The following is a 12561-nucleotide window of genomic DNA, read 5'->3' as shown; positions in this document are numbered from 1 at the left end:
CTCTGTTGCTTACGTTGTTTTCTCAGTTCAGGCGTGGCGTAGCCTGGTCTTCTTCTCGGGTATATCCAAAACGCGCCACAATATTTCTTTTTATCATATCAGTGAGAACTCCCGCTTTTCTAGTTAACAGTGAATAAAAGAGTAACGCCTGAAATAGACGCCTACGCGATTGCACCGTAGTTCATCCAAAGCCACACATGCTGAACTCTAATTCTACCGTACCAGTGGGACAAAGCTGGCTACAGTTGGGAGGCCGCGTTTAGTGAAGATTGTTTTCATGATTTTATTTATTCATTTTAAGGCCTGCGAAGTTGAACGCGTTCTCGTGTGGTGTGGTGATGTGGTGCATGTAACTATTGATGCAATTATTACTCCTAGCCGGCTTCTCCCATTACCGATTGTAAATAAAGGTTTCTTTAGCGATATGTTTCGTCAATATGTTGCTTGAACGCTAATCCCATTAACATCGGCACTCATTGTGAGATGGGTTCTGCAGGATTTTTTCTGCCAGCGTTAGCACGCCGCCGTTATACCAAGCATCAGTTATAGCACAGTTTATGCACGAACGCTTGCTGCACCCGGGTTACCAACACTTTTCTGTTTCTTACATAAATATTGGCTGGCCGAGAGCTACGCTTGCCGGTATCGGTGAAACTTTGGTGTTGCTTGCCTTCTGGCCACAAGTTGACCTAAAGAGAAGTACAGTTCTTTATGTGTTTCTCAACCTTGTCCAAGCTCTCCATGCTGATGCAGTGTCACTACTCTTGCAAGAGGGTGCAACCAATGAATATGTTACATGCTGCACGTATCACACAGAATCAAACGTTTAGCAAACTAGCAGTTGCGTCGACTAAAGCACAAATTAAAGGGACTGACAACTGGCAGGAATGTGTTGGCGAAATGTTGATGGAAATGAAAGGACCATGATTTATGGTGATAAAAATCCAGTACGCTGTCTGCGATTTAAGTAGGAATTCTAATTTTAAATTGGCAAAGAAAATCTCAAAAATTAATAAGTGACGAGGCCTGGCGGTGAAATCTTGATACTTAGGATGCAGTCTACGAAATTACAGTACGTAAGTCGGCTGTTATTGAGTATAATTATTGCTTAGAATTGCAGTTGCTGTATTATTGGACACTTGCGATTTATTCTACGCTTCGGAAATCAAAAGCGAGCGCATGGCTACGACAATATGCTCAACAGCGTATCACGTGTAAAAGCATCGTTTCGTTGTGACTGGTTAAATACCAAAGCAGTTGGACAGGGAACAACGAAAACACGTAGCTGTTACCGCATAAATACGTTCACACTTCGGAAAACATGAATCGCAGGAAGGTCGACTTGATAAACAAAATAGTACTTTCTTACAGTTACATGCGCACTTGTCGTCTGCCTCTCACTAATTCCGGCGTACAATCGCCATCGCGCTCCCCTATCACCGTTTTCAGCATCCTTCCAGTGAATAACATCCTCACTGCAGATAGAAAAATTCTTGCAAAAAAAGTCAGTGCCCTTCCACTCTGTCAAGAAGGATGACCAGCGAAGCGGTTTATGTGGGCCCCTTAATGGCGAACTGCAGCTCCGTCGCAGGTCGACCCGGCAATGCACTATCTTCGATATTTTGTGTCTACACACGGACAGGATCCTGGGGGAACTAGCCTTTAACAGCTTCGCTATAAAATGTTCCGGGGCGTTTCTTCGCGTTAACACTTCAAGATTAGACACTCTGACCTGTAATCGTTCCATTGCATCAAAAAGAAATAGGTACCGTGAAAACTGCTCTTCAGTCCCTTTAAGGTGGATAGTATGGTATATCGACCTCCCGTGCGTTAGCCATCTGTGCTTTCTTTGGTAAGGTTTACAATGACAAGACTAAACCAATTAATTCTCACTGCTGTAAAACGGCCCCTTCAATGCCCGCTTCGTTCACTATTTGAATATTTTCCTTCCAAACTGCAGGACTAGCCATGTGTTCTGATTGATTGAACCAGAAGAATAGCCAATACTCAAACCGCCTTGCCGCCACCATTGCTTCCGCTACGGGTCGAGAAGCATACGAGCATCCAGTCATTTACAGTCATAGCTCTTGCGTATATATTACCTGTAAATTTTTCTATATTCTTCCTACCCATACTTCTCTAAATCAAGCCGAACGCCCCTGAGTGGCCGTTTGAAGTCCTGCTGCGCGTCCTCCTGTGTGTGTGTTCAGTGCTCCCTCCCTCCTTTTCTCTTTCCGCCTGCTGTTGCCTCCGATGTAGTGTAGAAAACCAGACACTCGTCAGGTTCTTTTTGCTGCCTATCGTCTCCTTATCTTAGTGTCTATCATCTCTCTCCAAAATGCCGTGAGAGAAACTATAAGTCTTCTGTGAAAACCGGACACCAGTCGGAAATGTGCGCGCTGAAATAGAGAACACTTTACGGTATTGCCTGGAAAGTGTCATCGCAGTTTGATTCAGCATTCGCAGCAACAACACTAAAAGCAGATGGTTTTCATTTTTTTTATCTGTTTCAGTCATACACTTATAGATGCAAGTCGCGACTTTAAGAAACCAAAATGTCACGCATATTACCAAAGTCAAAAGCACTCATTAGGCACAGAGGGGGATGTTTCCTACATCGGAATCGTCCAAGCCATCATAACAATGGGATCGACTCACTCTCTTGTTCGGATACGCCGCTCACATTGAAGTTCTCGATGGCCTTGAAGTTGGGCAACACACTGGTGTAATTCCAGCCAGTGGCATTGAAATCTTTTTCCCACAAGTCAAAGTCGTGCCTGCTCCCGCGCACGAAGTTCATCGAGTTGATGGAACTGGTACCGCCCATAACTTTGCCTAGGGTCATCACAGCCACCTGTTTCCCATGGTCAAGAAGCAAATAAATAAATGAAATTCGGCACGTGGAACTTGACGACGTCATATCGAGCCTGGCAAACCTGGTTACGCCCACCTCAAAAAGAAAATGTAACATATATTGAATTCTATACTTCAGCAATGCTGAAAGCATAGCCAAGTAATGAAGATGGTTCGCACTAGTCGAAAACAGCACAAACATACAGAACAATACAAGATAAAAGGGAAGACACAATAGTTGTTAGACGCATTCGCCTGAATATGTGTGTATCTTCTGCGACTAAGTGCACAGAGTTTCGAGGCGCCGCCACGCTTTGCCTCAGGTGCTCCTATTTAAATACGTGTAAAATTTGCAACAGTATTTCTCGGCATTCACTGCATCAAATTTTATTACGTTTGTTGCGTTCAAAAATAATGATAAACTCTAGTGACTGTGGGGAATATATTTTTAGTTGGGCATCAAATGTATTGCAAAAAAAGGTCTATGTCTCAAAATTTAAGCTAAAAGAAGCGTCAAGCGTACAACTCTCGCTCAGAAATAAAAACGATATCACAATTATGTAAGCTGCTTCTATTGAGACAAGTAAAACAAAAGATATATTACATATTGAACAAGGCTGGGAAATACGACGTTAATCTGTGAGGAGGATTTTCACAATTTCTTCACATTTATTTATTTATTTATTTATTTATTTATTTATTTATTTATTTATTTATTTATTTCGTTTTATTTTATATTTTTCCCAGGGCTTACAGGAAACACTACAGAGGACATAAGTAGTAAGGAGACATCATACAATAAAAGCAATGGTAACCATATAAAAAATGCCGCTTCACTACAGTATAGCGCAGCATGAAACACAGTAGTAACAAAGAAGACCACTCTTACACGTTTATGGAATCCCCCCCGCCCCTTGTGTAATGTCTTCAGGCCTCCAAGGTGATAACAAATGATATGAAATAACACGCGGAAAAGACGATAAAAGTAAGCGTGTGTAAGGATTTGGTGAGGGATGTGTGTTAAACGACATTATTAAACGCAGTGAGAAAAAGATGATCAGTAATCACGACCAAAGAGGCAGGCAGATAATTCCAACCTCAGCATCTTTCTGAAAAGAACGAGTGAAGGTACGCCGGCATTCTATGTTGAAGAGCGCCTATTTTATGCTGATGACCAATCCGAGAAGAAACATTATACCAATTTCTCGTAAGCTATAAGGTCAGATATCATTCTTGTCCACTTTAGATACTATATATAGTGAAGTTTACAGAACTGAGATATCTGTAAATTGCTATGGTATTTCTCAGCTAAGTGCTTCATTTTTTTAGCTTTATTTTCTACGTGTTTGGCCAGAAAGATCAGAAGTCGTAAATAAGTACTCTGCCTGCTCTAGTGTGCATAATACATTTCTTTTTTCTTGACTACAACAATTTTCATTCAAATTGTTTCAGCAGTTGTCTGATCACAGCGTTTCTTTTTCACACTTAATTCAAGAGGAAATGGAGCTGGTCCGAGGTAAATCGTCCGCTTAAGTTCTGTAAATTTTTTGGGGTGATATTGTACACAGATTAATGTTACGGCATTAGTTCCATTTATTATTTATGGTTTTCTGAAACTGCTCGTCACTGATTCTGCGCTTCACCCTGCAAGCCAGCCTGCTTTTTTTATTATCATACCCGTCGAATGGTGGGGTCCGATTGAGCTACAATATAATTTTCGTAATTCCTTTACAACACGGTACTTTTATCTCCTTAGTGGTACATGATTTACATGACAAAGAGCAGACACAGGGCAGAAAGGCGCGCATTTGACCTTGTAACTTGCACTTTGTGCCCGTGGGTCAAACGAAAGCCTTACGCGAGCATGTACAGACATGAATATTTCACTTGGTTACAAGCGAAGTCAATCTAGGCACGATGCACACATCGAACAACGAAATTGCATGTGTTACAATTTCATCTTTTCTGATAGCACCACAATCCACATGCGCCGCGAAGGGTTGCGAGTGGTGGCGCTGGCTAACACTCCTAGGGTTAGTTTTAATAGTAACACATAAATACCTCAGAATGTGGACGGGAAGACGGCGCCGCGGTAGCTGAATTAGTAGAGCATCGAACGGGTAATGCGTAGACGTGGGTTCGTTCCCCCCCTGCGGCAAGTTAGTCATCCACTTTCATTGCTATTAATTTATGTCTTTACTTCAGTTAGTAAGTACAAGTAATTTCAGCTGTGTCGTCCTTGCTGTCTTGTTTGTTAGACGTGTGTAATATATGGTTAAACTCTATGCCACAAAATGCGGCCGCCAATGCAGCCACTTTTTTCTTTTCTTTTTTACCTAAGTAGGACATTAGGCAGTATAATAGGAAGAGCTTGGTGGCACAACCCACCGCCCCATTCCAAAGGGGACGCTCATAACATCCATCCATCCATCCTGATGGAAACGTTTTGTCTCACCCAGTATTCCTTAAGCAACCGTACGTTTACGGACAAGCTGAAACTCTATAATATGAACATTGCGTTGTGATATCGACACAGTCCTCTTGTTTTCTACATTTCGCACTCCGGTTACTTCTTTGCTCCTTCCGACTAGCCACCGGATTACGCCACACTCGCCATACAATCTTCCTTGGTATTAAAACTACGGGAGAAAAAAGAGCACACGCATGTTAGTGCTTGAAAATATTCGAAGTTTTATTGAACACTCGATTACAGAAGATCGATTACAGAAGTTGCGTTCATACATTGTATCTAGCATCCGCCGACACATCCCGTTACAATGGAAAGCATCAGGCTTTACAGAGAAGAGCTGTACCAGGTGGCACTACTTGCTCTCTACGCCGCTGCGCAATGCATTGACATTGATCTCGTAGGCGAGAGCAGTGGGCCTTCTCACACCTGCAGTCAATGCGATTGCGTGTTTCTTTTAACGGGCAACCCTTTCGTACGCAAGCACATACCTTAAACATTGTAACTTTTATAAAGACGAATGTTTGCAGTGCGATGCTACGAAAGCTTCTCTTTAAGTGAATAAGAGGAATGGCAGAGAAAGAAAACTACGCGGCGCCTGTGGGAGCGGAAGTCCAACCCCCGCATTACGCTGGAGATGCTGAACCAATTGAGCCACGGTGATGGTCGTTCCATGGGCTTCTCATACAGAAATACCCAATGAAGTACACTGTAGAACAGCTATCACCACCGCAGCTCAACTGGTGGTGCATCACATACGTCGTGCGGAGGTTCTGAATTCGACTCCCCCAGACACAAAGTTGTCGTTTCTTCCACTTTCATTTCGATTTTCTTTATTCATTATGCGTGCCAATAGAGAACACAGGTTATTGGCTCTGTGATTCTCCTTGTTTCATTTTATCAGCTAAACTGGCATTAATGCTGGCCTAATGCAACGCGCCGAAAACTCTCGAACTTACTTGTCCTGGGAAAGAGAGGCACGAATTGGTTTGCGGTATCGTGGTGTACATCCAGGTGTTGTTAGGCGTGGCTGCAAAGGGAGCGAAGAAAGGAACAAGCAGATCGGCCGTCTCGTTTAGGCCGGCCTCGAGGAGAAGAACCTTGAACGTGTTGTTGGCAGACAGTCGGTTGGCCACAACGCTGCCCGCGGAACCAGCGCCCACTGTAATGTGCATAGAGGAAGAACACTGTTTGGCATCGAAATATCTGCATGCATGTGCGAGTATTATACATTTCCGTAAAGCTAGTTTGTGCACTTTAACATTTTACTGCGATAGAAGCTATATACGATCCGCCAAGGGTACGTGCCAATCGCTGAGCGGAGGCCGTGCAGCGGAAGTGTGAAGCTATGCGTACGCGTGGCTTAGATTTGCTATTCTTTATGTGATTGATGTAAAAACACTTCTAGGAGCTGCTTATGATAAACAAGACCATCTGTAAGGGGGGATTACGAATTCATTACTCGTTCGCTTCCCGCTTTCGGAATAAAGCGAGGTCGAGAGTCACATATATCGTCTCTTTTTATTTGCTCACTCTTTCGGTAAAACGTCCACAAACATGCTCTACGTTGCGTTTTCGTTAACAGAGATAGCTTGAAAGTCAGAAAGGTCGAAGGTTGTGTTCATTACTAAAGCTTTGGAAAATGGCTACCCTATTCCCAAAGGTATCAATGGTGGGTAATTTATGGTGTGCTAATGTGTAAACGAAGATTTTCACCGCGAGTAGCGAGTCTATGTGATCGATGTATAAAAATATTTAATTATTTGTTTCATACAATAAGTGCGGTAAAACTAGAATTTTTTTTACAGGCGTAGAAGCAGAGGCACCCAATAATTTCACTCCTGCCGAAGTATACGAAGCAAGATTTTCATGCAGCACTGCTAAGTATGGCTGCATTCAGTGCCGGAAACTGCAGCAAACGCTAAATTCAGCAGTAATATAGCAAAGAAAGCAGCGAATTGCATAGTTGGCAGTGCATGGAAGATAAACATAAATGTCGAATTACAGGCAAGTGTAGTTGCAAATGTAGCGTTGTCCTCTTAAATTTTTTTCACATTCACTCTACACAATGTACGTTAACAAATAGGAAGGAGTGGCAAGGCAAAAAGAAGAGGGGAGGGGGGCCGGGGGTGACACGCCGAGCAGCCACTACGGGTGCCGGGAAACCAAGTTACGCGAATGAGTGAACGTCAAGATCAATATATCTAGAATCCCTTCTTCTGGCACTGCTGCCGCCGATGCTTCTCCTTCGGTCTCGCCTCACGCACCATCGCAGTACGACGCCTGCAATTCCGCTAGCGGCGCTCTACATCACGCCAGCGCTCTGAGACGTCTCCAGCCTAATGCTGACTATTGATATCTGCTTCAATGCTGCGCCCTCGTGTGAAAGTGCCGATTTTGTTGTGAAGCTCAAATCCGCAATGTGAAGCTCGAAGGGCTTCTGTAGAGAAACTCCTCAAGGGAGGCGGCGACTCTGAATGAGATGTTCAAGCTGGGCGTTCTTATTTAACATGAGAAATATACATGGATGTTATGTAATAATTTCAAAAGCGATATGAGAAATCAGTAATATTTAAATTTTACTAAATCTGATTATTATTCACTTTAGCTTCGTAAAAAGTGTTGTGCTTGTATTTCTCGAGCTCAATAACGTAAAATTATTCCAATATGTTTTCATTCCAAGTGCGTTATAACGTAAAACTATTCCAAAGATTTCTATTCCTTCTCTGTAATCATCCCTCCACGATTGGCCAAAAACTTTTCTGGACCAGCCCCACTTCACCTATCTGTCACGCGACGTCACGAAAACCGCGATACCTCCCCATCCGATATGACGTGTACACACTGATTATGCATGAGCTGAATGAACAATAAAAATTGTTATTTTGGATTCGACGCCTTTTCGCCATTCGCCCCCAGCTATTGGTGAAAAGTTTTCGGGCTGCACCCACTTCACCTGCCTGTCATGTGTGGGGACCCCTTTTGGACCCCTGTCTCCTGTTCACGCGCGACTTGGGCCATTCGCCCACGCGATCGCTGGGGACACGCAGTTCCAAGCCTTATTTTGGATAGCGTACATTCCCCGCGGCCGCTGGCGCCGGCGCGACGCGGAGCCTGCTGCTCGCGCGCGCGGCTAAGAGCAGAGCCTGAGGAGCGGGCCCCTCTCGCCCTCTCTTCGGCTTCTCTCTCCTTCAGCATCGGAGGTGCGCGGGCGCTTTCGCCCGGACAGATTGACTTTCGGTGCTCTTGGCTGTCGGACGTGCGGACCCACTTGGTCCCGCGCCCCTCTGAGCAAGGCGGCCCCCTTTTGTGTGGCGAACCTGCTCGGAAGAGCCAGCGTGGCGGAGCAGACTTCCCGGGAGCTTTCACCCGTAGTCTGCGACTGCCGCCCCAGCGCCGTATTCCTGTATTGTACGCGCATTTTGTACATAGCAGGGAATAAACCCCCATTCGTTGGTGCCACGGTTGGTGTCGTCTCTACGCCTTGTCGGTGAGTCAGCGAAGGTGCCGCGGCGCCGCTTTGCGTGCGCTGCGGAGTGGGGACGAGCTACGTGTCTCCTTAGACCTTAGCTAACCGGGTCCGAGCCCGTTAGCCCGAAGCCCCACACATGCGGCGTCACAAAATCGCAAAAACATACCGCGTCAAAGTGACGTGCACGCATTCAAGATGCATTAGTATGCCGAAAAAAACTGAATTTTCTTCTGAATAGCCGAAGGCTGCCCCGTTCCGAAAGGACTAAAAGATGGCTGCCGCCGATCGCTCAGGCGATGGCTACTCGCACCTGCCGGAGAGCATGGGTTTATTTGCCTATATAATAAAACTTCTTGCGTGGCCGTGTAACGTTTTCGAGCACTTTCGGCACGTTTACGACCTCCTTATGCCAACTCTTCTTTGCTGAGGATCCGTTTTAGCGTCACTCCTAACCCTCCTGTGCATGCCGCCGCGATTTTCGTCCAGCCACCGCAAGCTAAGTAAGGGAAAGCGGACCAATCGCAGACGCTGGCACCACCTTCTTCATCCGGTTATCGACTTTTCTTGCAGCGGCTCGACCTTCTGAATCCCTCTACACTACAGCGTGCTCCTCGCCTCTAGTCAGCCAATTAGATAAGACAAGCCGCTCAGTATAGGCAATGTTATTCGTTTTTCAAGCAAGCGAAGGCGACCTCCTATGAACGAGGAGAGCGTTTGATTGGCCTCTTCAGACAACCCTGCGGGTGACCTCCCGGTGCTTGCATCGGCAGTTACGCAAGTGTGACGTCAGGAGATTGGAATAAAAACATATTGGAATAGTTTTAAGCTATAGGGCCCCAACCTTCTGACGTCAAATTTACGTAACCGCCGATGCAAGCATCAGGCGGTGACCGGCAGCTTTGCCTGAACAGCCAAACCAAACGCTCTCCTCGTCTATTCACCACTTTTGTTTGCTTTCAAAACGAATAAAATCGCCTACATTGAGCGGTTTTTCTTATCTAATTGGCGTCAGAGTTGGGCCCGGGCTAAAGCTTCCTCAAGAGGATGCTTTAGCTCGGACTCAACTCCGACCCTGCCTATTCAAATACATGTAAAACGCAAAAACCTTTTTCTGAAACAACCCCTGGACCAATTTTAATAAAATTCGCTGCATTTGAGAGGGAAAGTTAGATTCTACTGGCTGTTGCAAGCGGAATTTCAATTTAGCGGCTACATGTTATCGAAAGAATTTTCAAAAATTCGAAAGTTCGAAAAAAATAGAGGCACGAAGTTTACACATTCATAGCCCGCCGTCAAGAATAGATATAGTGGTTCTCTAAACGGCATCCATTAGATAATTTAAAGCCAACAAATTATCGATGTCAATTTATATATTACATGAATTCGTTACGTCGGGCACAATGGTTTCGCAAAAGCTGTATCTACACATTACTAAATTTTTGAGATTCATGTGTAAGTAATCAATTTTGTCCGCTTTAAATGTGCTATTAGATGCAATTCACAGAATTGATATAATTTTTCATTGCTGATTTACGGGAGTTGTAAGCTTCATAGTTTCGTTTCCTGAAAATTTGCGATTATTGCCAATTTTTAACGAATTGACGACCTAAATAGAAAATTCGAAAGCAACAGTTATTAGAGTTTAAGTTTTCTTATAAATGCAATAAATATCGCCATGTTTGGTGCAGTGATTGCACAGAAAAACCGATTCTCCTTTTCCATGCATTTTGATAGGAGCACCCGAGCTAAAGCTCTCCCTTAAGAGCTGCGCTCTAAAAGCGCCGGCTGCCATGCGCTTCGAATATCGCATTTAGATCGCTGAGCGCTCTGCATCTGGCGAGAAGTGCGGAAAAAAAAAGTAACGGTGGTATATTCTACTCTCTTCGACTGACGTATGCGCATCTCCCTACAACATAGTAATCAAGATCGCATTGCGCTATGTCAGCGATATAGCTGGTGTAGAGCGCTTGATGCTGAATTTCTCCGCACCGATCACCAGATGAAGAACTGAAATCTGAGGTGAACAGTGCCCCAAATAATTTATGCCAACGCACTACCGTACGGCTAATAAGAGAGAGAGAGAACATCTGCACACTTCAATCATCGTTAACAATCTTTTTCGAAGAATTACAACATACATGTTAGTACAACTTCTCACAACCACATTTTGCCTTAAAATGTGTCTGTGAATGTGCCACTCACGTGGTACAAAAACGATGGGGCCATGCAGTGTCGCGGGCAACGTTTCTCGACAGCCTACCTCAAAGGCATTATGTATGTATATATATATATATATATATATATATATATATATATGTATGTATGTATGTATGTATGTATATATGTATGTATATATGTATATATATGTATATATATATGTATATGTTACGTCGGGTCCTGCGTGCTGAACTTTGAAGAAAACCCCTATATATATATATATATATATATATATATATATATATATATATATATATATATATATATATATATATACATGTGTGTGTGTGTGTGTGTGTGTGTGTAAACTGATCATTTTCTAACCAGAATAGCTTTATTCAGCTTAGTAACATGCACCTAGTACTATGTGTGAATGCCACAAGTTCCTAGCCATCAGTGCTGTCTGTTTTACGGGTGCAGCGGTTTTTTCGTACCAACAGATGTTTTATTATGTGCTATATAGATCAAGTAACTGGCTTATTATTCTGTTTTGTGCAACGAAATAGTTCTGTTGCTATAAACACAACCTCTAGTTTCTCATACATTGGGCTCATTTTAGCTCTATAATAACGAAGGAAATCATCAAGAGTCCAAGAACCCAGAGCAATAATGGGCACCATGACCACGTCCGGCCAAATTTCCGGACAAGAAGTTCTTCTAAATAATGACCAAAAAGTTAGACATTCAAAGTAAGGCTCATAGTCAGGAACCCTTGCTCTAGGTAAACATTCTTTGTTTGTCTCGGCGAAAAGCACATTTACTTACCTACTACAAAATCGTAGCACTGCAAAAGACCTTGATCACCGGCGTCTTCATTGTTCCGTTCTTGTCCATCGCGAGAAGCATTGCAAACAATGGCCAATACCAAGACCGCGGCTAATTTTACCGTTAATGTTGACATTGTGACTCAGCGTCTGCAGCAAAAGCAAAAGTACAGAGCCCTCCACTCGTGAGGGGTGAACACGAGTTTCGTTCGTCTGCAACCCTGCTAGTGCAAGTAATGTAAGTCTTGATACCGAGATACCCACAAAGGTTGGGAGCAAGCCTCGCGATTATATAAGAGCGTACTGGTGGTACGTATGTGTCGTTAAGATTCAACCAGCCAATGAGAATCTCGCGTGCCGCATAACTCGTGTCTAGTACAAATGACATTTACATGCTGAGAAGTTGTACGTTGACACTGAACAATGTTTAGCTTTGCAGCAATGGCTGTTGTTTGTCCCTAAGGAGGCATTTTTTAACCTTATGAAAACATATATCGTCATTTGTGACATTTCCGAGAGCAGCGCTCATTCGTAAAGTCCAGATCTTTCCTAACTGCGGTCACCTACGTGTTTCTCCTTTCTGTTCGTAATTAGTGACGCACTTCTGCTAAGAATGGGCTTACGCTCACTCGTGACTGGTAAAAAATACCTAGAATTGTGTATGAAGTCACCTGCAGCGCAATACCTGACTGCGACAGAGCGAATTCATTGACGTAAAGACATTCCTGATGTCTTTCGTGTGAGGGCAAAAAAAAAATCAGAAATAAGAGGGAAAACAAAACATGTGC

General features: G+C 43.7%; 1 protein-coding gene across 1 annotated transcript in view; it reads right to left on the bottom strand.

The window, feature by feature from the left end:
* LOC142590820 (glucose dehydrogenase [FAD, quinone]-like) overlaps positions 1 to 12561 on the bottom strand; it is a 134462-nt gene that overhangs the window by 34857 nt on the left and 87044 nt on the right. The window contains exons 4-5 of the mRNA XM_075703224.1: positions 6280 to 6482; positions 2659 to 2854 (exon numbers count right to left, since the gene is read on the bottom strand). Of these exons, the coding sequence (XP_075559339.1) occupies positions 2659 to 2854; positions 6280 to 6482 (399 nt within the window). The remainder of the gene's footprint in view (positions 1 to 2658; positions 2855 to 6279; positions 6483 to 12561) is intronic.

This window comes from Dermacentor variabilis, chromosome 8, assembly GCF_050947875.1.
Source record: "Dermacentor variabilis isolate Ectoservices chromosome 8, ASM5094787v1, whole genome shotgun sequence".
Taxonomy (NCBI): domain Eukaryota; kingdom Metazoa; phylum Arthropoda; class Arachnida; order Ixodida; family Ixodidae; genus Dermacentor; species Dermacentor variabilis.
Note: the sequence above shows the minus strand (reverse complement) of the source record. Positions and strands in the feature narration are given on the sequence as shown.